This window comes from Oncorhynchus kisutch, linkage group LG28 (assembly GCF_002021735.2).
Source record: "Oncorhynchus kisutch isolate 150728-3 linkage group LG28, Okis_V2, whole genome shotgun sequence".
NCBI lineage: Eukaryota > Metazoa > Chordata > Actinopteri > Salmoniformes > Salmonidae > Oncorhynchus > Oncorhynchus kisutch.
Window position 1 is genome coordinate 2809429 of NC_034201.2, and position 15603 is coordinate 2825031.

Here is a 15603-nt window from a genome sequence, read left to right on the forward strand (position 1 = left end):
GTTCTTGACCAGGTTTGTACACACTGCAGCAGGGATTTTGGCCCACTCCTCCATACAGACCTTCTCCAGATCCTTCAGGTTTTGGGGCTGTCACTGGGCAATACAGACTTTCAGCTCCCTCCAAAGATTTTCTATTGGGTTCAGGTCTGGAGACTGGCTAGGCCACTCCAGGACCTTGAGATGCTTCTTACGGAGCCACACCTTAGTTGCCATGGCTGTGTGTTTCGGGTCATTGTCATGCTGGAAGACCCAGCCGCGACCCATCTTCAATGCTCTTACTGAGGGAAGGAGGTTGTTGGCCAAGATCTCGCGATACACGGCCCCATCCATCCTCCCCTCAATACGGTGCAGTTGTCCTCTCCCCTTTGCAGAAAAGCATCCCCAAAGAATGATGTTTCCACCTCCATGCTTCACAGTTGGGATGTTGTTCTTGGGGTTGTATTCATCCTTCTTCTTCCTCCAAACACAGCGAGTGGAGTTTAGACCAAAAAGCTATATTTTTGTCTCATCAGACCACATGACCTTCTCCCATTCCTCCTCTGGATCACCCAGATGGTCATTGGCAAACTTCAGACGGGCCTGGACATGCGCTGGCTTGAGCAGGGGGACCTTGCGTGCGCTGCAGGATTTTAATCCATGACGGCGTAGTGTGTTACTAATGGTTTTCTTTGAGACTGTGGTACCAGCTCTCTTCAGGTCATTGACCAGGTCCTGCCGTGTATTTCTGGGCTGATCCCTCACCTTCCTCATGATCATTGATGCCCCACGAGGTGAGATCTTGCATGGAGCCCCAGACCGAGGGTGATTGACCGTCATCTTGAACTTCTTCCATTTTCTAATAATTGCACCAACAGTTGTTGCCTTCTCACCAAGCTGCTTGCCTATTGTCCTGTAGCCCATCCCAGCCTTGTGCAGGTCTACAATTTTATCCCTGATGTCCTTACACAGCTGTCTGATCTTGGCCATTGTGGAGAGGTTGGAGACTGTTTGATTGAGTGTGTGGACAGGTGTCTTTTATACAGATAACGAGTTCAGACAGGTGCAGTTAATACAGGTAATGAGTGGAGAGCAGGAGGGCTTCTTAAAGAAAAACTGACAGGTCTGTGAGAGCCGGAACTCTTACTGGTTGGTAGGTGATCAAATACTTATGTCATGCAATAAAATGCAAATTAATTACTTAAAAATCATACAATGTGATTTTCTGGATTTTTGTTTTAGATTCAGTCTCTCACAGTTGAAGTGTACCTATGATAAAAATTACAGACCTCTACATGCTTTGTAGGTAGGAAAACCTGCAAAATCGTCAGTGTATCAAATACTTGTTCTCCCCACTGGAAATATATATGTATATATAAAACTTTAATATCACATTTACATAAGTATTCAGACTTAAGTATTATTCAGATTTAAGAGGGCACCGACAGAGATGGTCGCTTCGCTTCAGGTCCTTAAGAAACTATGCAGTTATTTGTTTTTATGTATTATTGTAAGTATTATTTATTACATTGTTAGCCCAGGAAATCTCAAGTGTTATTACATACAACCGGGAAGAAATATTGGATATTAAATTGATGACAACTTACCAACATTCAACCAGGAATACGTATTTCCCGAAGCGGATCCTTTGTTCGGACCTCCACCCTGGACATGGGATCTTATCCCAGAGGCTGACCCAAAACAACGCAGCCGCCGCAGGAGATGCAGACGGAGCGGCCTACTGGTCAGACTCAGAAGGCGAGCACACCATCCATCGCTCCAGAGCATATTACTCGCCAATGTCCAATCTCTAGATAACAAGGAGGGCAAAATTAGGGCACGAGTTGCCTTCCAGAGAGACAGAGATTGTAACAAACTATAACAGGAAACGCCCGTGCTCAGGTCCGTCCAACGCTGGTCTGACCAATTGGATACCACGCTTCAGGATTGCTTCGATCACGTGAACTGGGATATGTTCTGGATAGCCTCAGACAACAACATTAATGTATACGCTGACTCGGTAAGCGAGTTTATTAGCAAGTGCATCAGAGATGTTATACCCACTGTAACTATTAAAACATTTCCCGAACCAGAAACCGTGGATTGATGGCAGCATTCGCGCAAAACTGAAAGCACAAACCACTGCTTTTAATCATGGCAAGGCGACTGGAAACATGACCGAATACAAACAGTGCAGCTATTCCCTCCGTAAGGCAATCAAACAAGCAAAGCGTCGGTATAGAGATAAAGTAGCCGCAATTCAACGGCTCAAACACGAGACGTATGTGGCAGGGTCAACAGTCAATCACACATTACAAAAAGAAAACCAACTCCGTCGCAAACATTGACGTCTTGCTCCCAGACAAATTAAACAACTTCTTTGCTCGCTTTGAGGACAATACAGTGCCACTGACACGGCCCGCTACCAAAGCCTGTGTGCTCTCATTCTCCGTGGCCAACGTGAGTAAAACATTTAAATGTGTTAACCCTCACAAGGCAAGGCCCATCCCTAGCCGCATCCTCAGAGCATGCGCAGACCAGCTGGCTGGTGTGTTTACGAACATATTAAATAATTCCCTATCCCTGTCTGTTGTCCCCACATGCTTCAAGTTGGCCACCACTGTTCCTGTTCCCAAGGAAGCTAAGGTAATTGAACTAATAGACTATCGCCCCGTTGCAGTCACTTCTGTCATCATGAAGTGCTTTGAGAGTCAAGGAGCCAAGGAGCATATCACCCCCACCCTACCTGATACCCTAGACCCACTCCAATTTGCATACCACCCCAATAGGTCCACTGACGATGCAATCGCCATCACACTGCCATATCCCATCTGGACAAGAGGATTACCTATCTAAGAATGTTGTTCACTGACTACAGCTCAGCATTTAATACCATAGTACCCTCCAAACTCGTCATTAAGATTGAGACCCTGGGTCTCGACCCCGCCCTGTGTAACTGGGTCCTGGACTTTCTGACGGGCCGACCCCAGGTGGTGAAGGTAGGAAACAACATCTACACTTCGCTGATCCTCAACACTGGGGCCCCATAAGGGTGCGTTCTCAGCCCTCTCCTGTACTCCCTGTTCACCCATGACTGCGTGGCCATGCACGTTTCCAACTCAATCATCAAGTTTGCAGACGACACTACAGTGATAGGCTTGATTACCAACAACAACGAGACGGCCTACAGGGAGGAGGTGAGTGCCCTCGGAGTGTGGTGTCAGGAAAATAACCTCTCACTCAATGTCAACAAAACAAAGGAGATGATTGTGGACTTCAGGAAACAGCAGAGGGAGCACACCCCCCATCCACATCGATGGAACAGTAGTGGAGAAGGTGGAAAGTTTTAAGTTCATCTGAGTACACATCACAGACAAACTGAAATGGTCCACCCACACAGACAGCATGGTGAAGAAGGCGCAAGAGGCTGAATTATTTTTACTTGTCACTTAAAAACTCACAAACTTTTACAGAGGCACAATCGAGAGCATCCTGTCGGGCTGTATGGCCTGGTATGGCAACTGCACCGCCTCAACCGCAAGGCTCTCCAGAGGGTAGTGCGGTCTGCACAACGCATCACCGGGGGCAAACTACCTTCCCCTCAGGACACCTACAGCACCAGATATCACAGGAACGACCACCCGAGCCACTACCTGTTCACCCCGCTATCATCCAGAAGGCGAGGTCAGTACAGGTGTATGCTTGGACTGAGAGACTGAAAAACAGGTTCTATCTCAAGGGCATCAGACTGTTAAACAGCCATCACTGACATAGAGAGGCTGCTGTCAACATACAGACTCAAATCTCCGGCCACTAATAAATTGACTTAATAAAGATGTCACTAGTCACCTTAAATAACGGCACAACTGTTACATACTGTAATGTTTACATATCCTACATTACTCATATCATATGTATATACTGTTCTATACGATTGACTGCATCTTGCCTATGGCTATCATTAGTCACTTTAAAAAACACCACTTTAATAATGTTTATATATCCGACATCAATCATCTCATATGTATATACTGCTCTATAACATCGACTGCATCTTGCCTATGCCGCACGGCCATCGCTCATCCATATACAGTTGAAGTCAGATGTTTATATACAGCTTATCCAAATACATTTGATCTCCGTTTTTCACAATTCCTGACATTTAATCATAATAAAGATTCCCTATCTTAGGTCAGTTAGGATCACCACTTTATTTTCTGAATGTGAAATGTCAGAATAATAGTAGAGAGAACAAATGATTTATTTCATGACATTCCCACTGGGTCAGAAGTTTACATACACGCAATGCTATTTGGTAGCATTGCCTTTAAATAGTTTTAAATAGTCAAACGTTTCGAGTAGCCTTCCACAAGCTTCCCACAATAAGTTGGGTGAATTTTGGCCCATTCCTCCTGTGTAACTGAGTCAGTTTTGTAGGCCTCCTTGCTCGCATACGCTTTTTCAGTTGTGCCCACACATTTTCTATGGGATTGAGGTCAGGGCTTTGTGATGGCCACTCCAATACCTTGACTTAGTTGTCCTTAAGCCATTTTGCCACAACTGTGGAAGTATGCTTGAGGTCATTGTCCATTTGGAAGCCCATTTGCAACCAAGCTTTAACTTCCTGACTGATGTGATGTCTTGAGATGTTGCTTCAATATATCCACATCATTTTCCTGACTCATGATGCCATCTATTTTGTGAAGTGCACGGTCCCTCCTGCAGCAAAGCACCCCCACAACATGATGCTGCCACCCCCGTGCCTCATGGTTGGGATTGTGTTCTTTGGCTTGTGTGGTCCCATGATTTTTATACTTACTATTGTTTGTACAGATGAACGTGGTACCTTCAGGTGTTTGGAAATTACTCCCAAGGATGAACCAGACTTGTGGTGGTCTACAATTTTCTTTCTGAGGTCTTGGCTGATTTCTTTTGATTTTCCCATGATGTCAAGGAAAGAGGAACTGAGTTTGAAGGTAGGCCTTGAAATACATCCACGGGTACACCTCCAATTGTCTCAAATTATGTCAATTAGCCAGAAGCTTTTAAAGCCATGACATCATTTTCTGGAATTTTCCAAGCTGTTTAAAGGCACAGTCAACTTAGTGTATGTAAACTTCTGGCCCACTGGAATTGTGATACAGTGAATTATAAGTGAAATAATCTGTCTGTAAACAATTGTTGGAAAAATTACTTTTGTCATGCACAAAGTAGATTTGTGCAAAACGACTTGCCAAAACTATAGTTTTTTCACACGAAATTTGTGGAGTGGTTGAAAAACAAGTTTTAATGACTCCAACCTCAGTGTATGTGAACTTTTGACTTCAACTCTACATACATATTCTTATTCATCCCTTACATTTGTGTGCACAAGGTAGTTGTTGTGAATTTGTTAGAATACTTGTTAGATATTACTGCATTGTCGGAACTAGAAGCACAAGCATTTCGCTACACTCACATTAACATCTGCTAACCATGTGTATGTGACCAATAACATTTGATTTGACCCTTTACTCAGTACTTTTTTGAAGCACCTTTGCCAGCGATTACAGACTCAATTCTTCATGGGTATGGTGCTACAAGCTTGGCACACCTGTATTTGGGGAATTTCTCAAATTCTTCTCTGCAGATCCTCTCAAGGTCTGTCAGGTTGGAAGGGGAGCGTCACTGCACAGGTGTTTTGAGGTCTCTCCAGAGATGTTCGATCGAGTTCAAGTCCAGGCTCTGGTTGGGCCACTCAAGGACATTCAGAGAGTTGTCCAGAAGCCACTCCTGCGTTGTCTTGGCTGTGTGCTTAGGGTCTTTGTCGTGTTGGAAGGTGAACCTTCGCCCCCAGTCTGAGGTCCTGGGAACTCAGTCCACCCCCAGGTTGTGCTCCATGTAGGTGAGGCAGGGGAACATCTGAGGACCCCGGGGAGTCCAGCAGAACCCAGATGTTGTGTAGACCAATGTTAGGACGCACAGAATAAGTGGCAATAAGAGACATCCTTGAGAATAACATCACAGGATGTAATGATACGAAACGTAAACAATAATACACAATCCTGTCTCGGAGGTCTACGGACAATTCCTTCGACCTCATGGTTTGGGTTTTGCTCTGACATGCACTGTCAACGGTGGGAACTCATATAGACAGGTTTGTGCCTTTCTAAATCATGTCCAATCAATTGAATTTACCACAGGTGGACTCCAATCAAGAAAAACTTCAAGGATGATAATTGGAAACAGGATGCACCTGAGCTCAATTTCGAGTCTCATTGCAAAGGGTTTGAATTCTTAAGTAAATTATGTATTTTATTTACAAAAATGTCTAAAAATCCTGTTTTCGCTTTGTCATTGTAATGGCTTTCTTCTGTGGACGAAGGATTGGACCAAAGTGCTGCGTGGTTAGTGTTTAACATGTTTAATAAAGACAAATAAACGTGAACACTACAAAATACCAAAACAACAAATGTGAAACACCGAAACAGTCCTATCTGGTGCATAGACACAAAGACAGAAGACAACCACCCACAAAACCCAACACAAAACAGGCTACCTAAATATTGTTCCCAATCAGAGACAATGACTAACACCTGCCTCTGATTGAGAACCATATCAGGCCAAACATAGAAATGGGAAAACTAGACACACAACATAGAATGCCCACTCAGCTCACGTCCTGACCAACACTAAAACAAAGAAAACACAAAATAACTATGGTCAGAACTTGACAGTCATTAAAATTTTATTTAATTAATTTCAGAATAAGGCTGTAAAGTAAAAAAAATTGAAAAAGTCAAAGGGTCTGAATACATTGTATGTACATGAGTCCAGAGACCATGGTGTTGAACGCTGAGCTGTAGTCTATGAACAGCATTCTCCATAGTAATTTCCCCTCTTGTCCAAGTGGGAGTGGGCAGTGTGTAATTAACATTGTGTCATCTGTTGGGGCAGTATGCCCATTGCACTGGATCTAGGGTAACTGGGATGATAGTGTTTATGTGTGTCATGACCAGCCTTTCAATCATAATTACAGATGTGAGTGCTACAGGGCGATAGTCATTTAGGCTCTTGGGAAAAGGGACAATGGTGGTCAGCTTGAAACATGTTGGGATTACAGACTGGGACAAGGAGAGATTGAAAATGTCCAAGAAGACACTTGCCAGCTGGTTTGCTCATTCTTTGGGAACGTACCCTGGTATTGCGTCTGGCCTGGCAACCTTGTGGTTGTAAACCTGTTTAAACAATTTGCTCACATCAGATCACTCAGTCATACAGAAAAACAGTGGCTTTTACACAAGGCACAGTGAGCATAAAAGGCATTTAGCTCATTTGGGAGCTCTGCATCGCTGGGCAAATGATGACTGGGTTTCATCATCTGCCAGCACTACCACATACGACTAGCTTTGGAGCCAGAGTGAAAGGATTCCACCTTCCTCTTATATTGTTCTTTTCATGTTTTATGTATTGTCGGAGGTCGTAGCTTTATTGTATGTGTCCATGTCCGTGCCCGTGTCCCGTTCCTTGTAAGCGGTAGCGCTAGCCTTTAGCCCAGGGTGGATATTGCCTGTAATCCATGGTTTTCTTATAGTCACTGTGGGGATGGCATCGTCTATGCACTTATTGATGAAGCCTGTGACTGTTGTGGTAAACTCCTCAATGCTATCGGAGGAACCACGGAACATATTCCAGTCTGTACTAGCAAAATAATCTTGTAGCCTCGTTTCTGCTTTATCCAACCACTTCTGTATTGAGCGCATCACTGGTAGTTCCTGTTTGAGCTTTTGTCTGTAAAGAGGAAGCAGAAGAATGGAGTCATGGTCAGATTCGCCAAAGGGAGGACGAGGGTAGAATAAAAGTGGTTTAGTGCCCCTAGTGGCACAGGAGAAGTGTGGGTAAAAGGGAGGTAGGATGGTTTTAAGTCTACCCCCGTTTCTTGTTTGTTTATGGCCCTATACATTTTGTTGAGTTCCAGAGTGGTGTTGGCTTGTGGAGGGATGTAGACAGCCATGATAATTATGGATGAGAACTCTCTTGGTTGATAAAATAATCTGCAGCTTGCCATGAGGTATCCAATATCCAGGTGAGCAAAAGCTTTAGATTTCATTCACACTTGAAGCAGCACACCAGTTTTTATTTATGAAAAAAGCACTCCTCCCTTCGTATTCCTCGAAGCCGTTGTCCAATCCTGCATGGAGAATCCACTGAGTACTACGTGCATAGCATCATGATCCAACTACGTTTCAGTAAGACATACAGTGCCTTAAGAAAGTATTCACACCCCTTGACTTTTTCCACATTTTGTTGTGTTACAGCCTGAATTTGAGATTTTTTTGTCACTGGCCTACACACAATACACCATAAAGTCAACGGGGTCATGGCCAACCTAAATCCATTCAGGAGAAATATTTTTTTTTAACAAGTCACATAATAGGTTGCATGGACTCTGTGTGGAAAATTAGGGTTTAACATGATTTTTGAGTTCCTCATCTCTGTACTCCACACATACAATTATCTGTGAGGTCCCTCAGTCGAGTTACAGTTTCTGTAGCTGTAGCGTTAAGATTACCCGTCGCTGGAACTAAGGGGCCTAGCCCGAACCATGAAAAACACCTCCAGACCACTATTCCTCATCCACCAAACCTTACAGTTGGCACTATGCATTCGGGCAGGGATCCTTCTCCTGGCAGCCACCAAACCCAGATTCATCCGTCAGACTGCCAGATGGTGAAGCGTAATTCCTCACTCCAGAGAACGTGTTTCCACTGCTCCAGAGTCCAATGGCGGCGAGCTTTACACTACTCCAACCGATGCTTGAGTGTGACTGCTCGGCCATGGAAACCCATATCATGAAGCTCCCGATGAACAGTCCTTGTGCAGACATTGCTTGGAACTCGGTAGTGAGTGTTGCAACCGAGGACGGACAATTGTTACGTGCTACGCACTTCAGTACTCAACGGTCCCGTTCTGCGAGCTTGTGTGACCTACCACTTAGCGGCTGAGCCGTTGTTGCACCTAGATGTTTCCACTTCACAATAACAGCACTTACGGTTGACCAGGGCAGCTCTAGAAGGGCAGAAATTTGACAAACTGATTTGTTTGGTAAGCGGCATCATATGACGGTATCATTGAGTTCTTCAGTAAGGCCATTCTACTGCCAATGTTTGTCTATGGAGATTGCATGGCTGCATGGTTGATTTTATATACCTGTCAGCAACGGGTGTGGCTGAAATAGCCGAATCCTCTCATTTGAAGGGGTGTCCACATGCTTGTTATATATAGTGTATATTTGTCAACTAATGTAAGAATTTACATTTTATTGCAAAATATACAATGATATGAATGTTTTAAATGATTTTTGCCCTGAGGGGAGGCTCTATTTCTACCTTTGAGAATGTGCGAATGTTCCGTGGACACTAGGACACAGTTATGAGTGTTTCATTTGGTGATCTCATGGAGGACAGGAAACACACATAAAGGTATCTAACAAATTGTACATTTCCCAGCTGTCAGGTTTCCATCTAAATATTGTGAAACATATGTCATTTAACAATTTGTGAAAAGATGTAATGTGATGTTAATTAACCTTCTAAATGAGAAAATATGGGTTTTCATATAAAGATTAGCTAGTCAGTGGCCACGCCCACGTGAGCATAGGATTTACGTCGGCGTCATAGAACTGCCCTTTTCTACTACCCTTTTTTAAGGTATAAAACCACCCATGACAAAATGTACATTTCATGCCAAAGAGACCCACGGTAAGCAGGACGTCTCGAATGGTTAAGACCATGCAAACCACGGTATAAGCTAAGGTTGCAAATGGTTAAACTCTGAGACTATCGATTCACTACAGAAGGAGCAAATTCTAGAGTACACGTATTACGAGTCTGCAGCTAGAAATTACGTAAACCTATAATGACAATACCGACAACTGCTGAAGCAACTTTCTGAATGGTACTCTGAAGTATCTATTCTAACCACCTACAACCACGAAAGACTGTGATTTCAATTAAAGTTAACCAGAGACTCTGATGAACCCTACAGGATGATCAAGGATTCCAACAGAGAAGACAACAACGACATACGGGCGTAAATATATATACATTGCAATTATTCGGAAATGAGCGGCCTTTCATGTGCAAAGGATTAGCATTTCAATTAATATATGTATAGACTGTGTGTAATGAATCCATTTTGTCTTTCCCGCTCTTTCTCAGTCCCACCCTTTCCTTTTGTCTACTAAGCTGTCATATCGGCTTAACCCACTAGGGACTTTTCTATCATTGTTAGTAACCAATATCTACTGTTTGTCTGTCATGTATTTCTGTGATTATTTAGTTGGTAAATAAATTATTAAGCCAATTTGTATATCGCTGATTCATAATTTATGCTAGCGTTCATGCAGATAACCAAGAATTTTACGACATTTTTAATGAGCCTAACAAGGTAATAATAACATTTTAATGAGAATGATGAATCGATCAGATATTAAAATATCTGAAGAGTTATATTCGGAATATCATTGCTGTCACGTTCTGACCTTTATTTCCTTTGTTTTGTCATTATTTGGTATGGTCAGTGCGTGAGTTGGGGTGGGCAGTCTATGTTTGTTTTTCTATGATTTGGGTATTTCTATGTTTCAGCCTAGTATGGTTCTCAATCAGAGGCAGGTGTCATTAGTTGTCTCTGATTGAGAATCATACTTAGGTAGCCTGGGTTTCACTGTGTGTTGGTGGGTGATTGTTCCTGTCTCTGTGTTTACACCAGATAGGACTGTTTTGGGTTTTCACGTTTCTTGTTTTTGTTAGTTTGTTCATGTGAAGTGCTTTATTAAAATTATTAAAATAACCACGCTGCGCTTTGGTCCGCCTCTCCTTCAAGTCAAGAAAACCGTTACAATTGCTCTGTAAATCAACATTTTCCATGGTGCCCCGACTTCCTAGTTAATTAAGTTTACATTATTAGTTTAATCACGTAATAACAATTACACATACAGAATAGATTTGATCAAATAACAGTCTTCACATTTAATGATAGTAAACAACAACAGATAGCCTACATTTATGGAGAGAGCTTTTTGTGGATGCTGGAGACATCTGTCAACGACTGGCCGAGCTCCACAAGCCTAGGGCACTGTCCATGGCAGTGTGGTGCTGAAATCGTATTGTGTGCCCCTGGAACATTAAATTCATTTACATGAACTTTTGTTGCACTTTTCAACATGTTAAATAAAACAATCTGATCTAGTGATGGAGCTTTCAGATTTGAAAAGGAAAAGAGTCTATTAAGGCGACATTGCATCTTGTATGTTTAAAACAAATCGATAAAGCCTACCATATCTATGCACAAAAGGAACATTTTGGACGGCAAATGAAAACGTCTATATTGGTTGTCACTAAACTATACACTTGAACTAGCCCATTAAATTCAGGATATTGATTCCAGGAACTATGTGGTGTCTGATAACTGGAGTTGAGTCCCTGTGGGCATACATAATTTCAGAAATGGCCTCTGCAACCACCTTATGGAAAAGTAGAAGGCCTTATAATGACTGTTTACTTCAATAATTTGCTACACACTTAGGCCAAGTGAGGAAGGACAGAGAGCTGAAGAGATGGCCAGGGAATTAAGATATAATATTTGACGAATTATTATAAAAATGCTATTACACAATTCAGGAAATACAGCACAGTCATGGGCTGAATATTTATCACAATGCATGCTGTGGCCAATAGATAAATAGACCTTGGTAGACCTGCAGCCTACCAGTGTTCTCCCACAATCCCTCTAGTGTGCAGTCTAAACTGTGCAATGTCATTTTGATAAACAACATTGACACACCCCGTCCCTCCTTTTTTCTCTGGCTCTCCCAACCCTCTCTCTGCATCTCATTGAGAGCCGACATTATCCACCCCTAACATCACACAACCGAGCACAGCTTCAACTCCTTCAGCGTTAAGGTAAGAGACATTACTTGTATTATCATCGATTAATAACATAAGTAACTCACATCGGCTAAACCATAATCTGTATGTTATAGGCTCGAGCACATTATTGATGTCTGCATTGTATAAAGCAATATTTAACTGAAGTAACAATAATAATAATTGTTTTATTTAAAACACATTTATGAAATGAACAATACATCTTGGCATTACGTTTTTTCACCTATTACAGTTACTCTAGCTACGAACCTATGACTTTATACAAGGTTAGAGATGTAATCGAGACCGAGGACAGGCAGAGACTTGTCCATTTTAGGGATGCGGAGAAGATTTTATTGGCTGGTTTTTCCCTACGAATGTAACATTTTACAATTTCTAAAGTTGCATACTGAGATCACAATAATAATAGATATAATACAAACATATTTCTAAAATGACACATTTGCTCGTGTGAATGAGTGATGCACGTACAAATGGGTGTAATCTTTTGATCTTCCATATTCTGCTTTGTTTTGTATTTATAGTCTTTTTGCTTGAGAGAAGATCATGTACATCCTAGCCACAGCTGTCTGCCTGTTGGGTAAGATAACCTTTGGTGTTTTCATCACGAGAGCACAATGCTTTGTCACAAGAGATAGTAATGTCACGCTGGTGATATTGAGTCCTCATGGATATGATCAATGCTAATATAGGTTATAGCTTTACTGTGCAATTCTTAGGAAGGTAATCTATGGAAAACAATAGTCCAATTAATATGTTGTTGACATATGATTGCGGGAGAGTTGGAGTGGGAAAGTACAGTATCTGTATGCCGTCTCTGGGATTTAGGTTTTGCCTCAGCCCAGAAGGTGACTAAGCTGACCTCCTGCCTGACGAAGGAGAAAAACCTGAGGATGGACTGTGAATACGAGCTGACAGCTGCGACACCAGTTCCTACCTGCACATACACCCAGGAGAACAATGTGGTGGGCAGCACAGACCCTGCTAAGAGTCAGGACCCCACCTTCAAGAACCGTGGTGCTGTCGCCATCATGGAAGGCATCTCCATCTGCCGTCTCAACCTCACTGGCTTTTCCGACGACAAGCCCAAAAACTTCACCTGCACCATCAAGCAGAAAGAGACGGTGTCAAAAACTTCCACTGTGGAAAAGAGTAAGTCTTTTATCAAACTTGTATTAGTTTCATTTCTGCATTCATGAAACTGTGTGTCTACATTGCTATTTGAGAGTAACTGTAAGTTCAGTTCCCTAGGTACCCTAATATGAAAACAGAACAATTGATCTATGTCAATAGAATTCATGTTTCTGTGGTTATCATTTGCTTTTCAGTGAAAATGGTGAAGTGATAGGGAAGTAAAAAGTTCCTCACGTTCCTAATAGACCAAAGATTTGTGTGAGAAAGGCTGCCCCTGTCGAGTCCTTCACTTCAACGTGTGTTTGCTTCTCTCTCTCTTAGAGCTACTCCTCCAGTGTTCAGCGTGGAGTGAGCATGGCAGCATGTTGATGTTGACTGTGACATCACTTGTTTTGCTGCTGGAAGCCAAGTGGCTGTGAAGAACCATTATAAAACCATTATAGCTGCTGTTTCCTTTTCCAAAGCTGTTCAACATAATCATGAAAAATATAGCTTATCATTATCTCGTTAATGTAGCCTAATTGCACTCACACAGAATTGTGCCTTTAAAATCTATACTATTTAGAATGCTTAGAATATGGTCTTAGAATATGGTCTTAGAATATGGTCTGCTAGTATAGATAACGTACAGAGGTCAATGGAACTCGACCCAAATAATGGAAATGCCATGGAAACGTGTGGTGAAAAGATCCTGAATCTCCTCATTGCCCCCCCAGCTAAATGTACATACATTTAGGCATTTAGTTCATATGTGTATTTGACACTATGTTAATGGGAAAAATCTGAGTATAATGCTTGTATGGATGTCGACCCGAATACATGTCATCGTCACCAATCAACTGTATTGCAGTTAAAAACAACCTTGACTACCACCACCGATTTTTGTATGCTAGCTATGCTACCAGCTCATACGAATGGGGGTTAGCATTTAGCAGCCACTTCTTCTAAACCTTCTAAATGTTATGCAGTGTTATTATCATCGTTAATTGTGTTATCATCGATTAATAACATAATTACTTTGCATTGGCTAAACCATAATCTGTTTAGTTATAGACTCGAGCACATTTTTCATGTGTGCATTGTGTCAAGCAATATTTAACTGAATTAACAATAATAAATAGTTTTGTGTAAAACACATTTATGAAATTAACAATACAACTTGGCATGAAAGAAGAATGTAGAAACATTTGACGTTTTATTCCCCTACCGTTACTGTAGCTACAAACCTATGACTTTATACAAGGTTGGAGATGTAATCGAGACCGGGGACAGGCAGAGTCTTGTCCATTTTAGGGATGGGGAGAAGATATCATTGACTGGCTTTTCCTCGGGAATGTAAAATTTCACAATTTATATAGTTGCATCACAATAATAATAGTCTGGTGAACATATTTGTAAAATGGCATGTTTGCGCATGTGAATGAATAAACAGATCTTGGAACATGCAGGTACCTGTTTTTTGTTTTTATCTGTCCTGACCCCAGCCTTTGAGGTTTGTGCTACATTCTTAACACATTTGCTCACACAGATCTCGTTTGATCATAACTTGTCGACGTAGAGTAGTGAATAGTGGATTAACCTATTGTATTTGGGGAATTTATGCATTTAGATGCAAATGTAACTAAACTGAACATATTTTGATCTTCCATATTCTGCTTTGTTTTGTATTTATAGTCTTTTTGCTTTAGAGAAGATCATGTACATCCTAGCCACAGCTGTCTGCCTGTTGGGTAAGATAACATTTGGTGTTTTTGTCATGAGAGCACAATACAAGAGATAATAGTTTATCCTGAATGTCACACTGCTGATATTGAGTCATCATGGATAAGATCAATGCTAATATAGTTTATAGCTTTTCTGTGCAGTTCTGAGGAAGGTAATCTATGGAAAACAATAGTCCAATTAATATGTTGTTGACATATGATTGAGGGAGAGTTGGAGGGGGAAAGTACAGTATCTGTATGCCGTCTCTGTAATTTTGCATTCTAAATAGTATAGATTGCAGTTCAAAACGACGATTACCACAACCTATCTCTGTATGCTAGCTATGCTACCAGTTTATATGAACAGGAGTTAGCATTTAGCAGCCACTTCTTCTAAACCTTCTAAATGTTACGCAGTGAAAACAGCCAAATATATCAAAATCTGACTTTAGCAACCCCATTGTGAGCCTGTTACAATAACATCAATCATGACGGATTTCACGAATATCCACTTTGTTAGATCAGATTTGTTGAATGTAGGCCAATCCGGCATCCATCTTCTATCTCCCACGGTCTGCATTCCATTGACCTCTTTACCGCATCTCTGGTCTGCAGATATAGGCTACACTCTTAGAAAAAAGGGTTCCAAAAGGGTTCTTTTGCAGTCCCCATGAGAACCCAACAACAGAACTACTAGCATGACAGACTGAGCCCTGGTCCCTTAACTCAGTGGTTCTCTCCATTTTTTGGTTACCCCTTATTACATGAATTTACCCTTGGGGATTAATAAAGTACTACTATATACTGCCTTATGTTCATTTTACTATTAGACCTGTTATTTTTTACCCACTACACAATTGTAT

General features: G+C 41.7%; 1 protein-coding gene across 1 annotated transcript; it reads left to right on the forward strand.

Annotated features, from left to right (window-relative positions):
* The first annotated feature begins 11795 nt into the window (after window positions 1-11795).
* thy1 (Thy-1 cell surface antigen) lies at window positions 11796-14486 on the forward strand. Its single transcript, XM_020464926.2, has 4 exons — window positions 11796-11918; window positions 12428-12483; window positions 12732-13055; window positions 13359-14486. The coding sequence occupies exons 2-4, from the start codon at window positions 12450-12452 to the stop codon at window positions 13454-13456; spliced, it is 456 nt and encodes a 151-aa protein (XP_020320515.1). The 5' UTR covers window positions 11796-11918; window positions 12428-12449; the 3' UTR covers window positions 13457-14486.
* The last annotated feature ends 1117 nt before the right edge of the window (window positions 14487-15603 follow it).

Excerpts from the sequence above, each read along its gene's own strand:
- thy1 (XM_020464926.2), top strand. The coding sequence starts at position 12,450 with ATGTACATCCTAGCCACAGCTGTCTGCCTGTTGG. Across the intron at positions 12,484-12,731 it reads CACAGCTGTCTGCCTGTTGG|GTTTTGCCTCAGCCCAGAAG; the intron begins GTAAGATAACCT and ends TCTGGGATTTAG. Across the intron at positions 13,056-13,358 it reads AACTTCCACTGTGGAAAAGA|AGCTACTCCTCCAGTGTTCA; the intron begins GTAAGTCTTTTA and ends TCTCTCTCTTAG.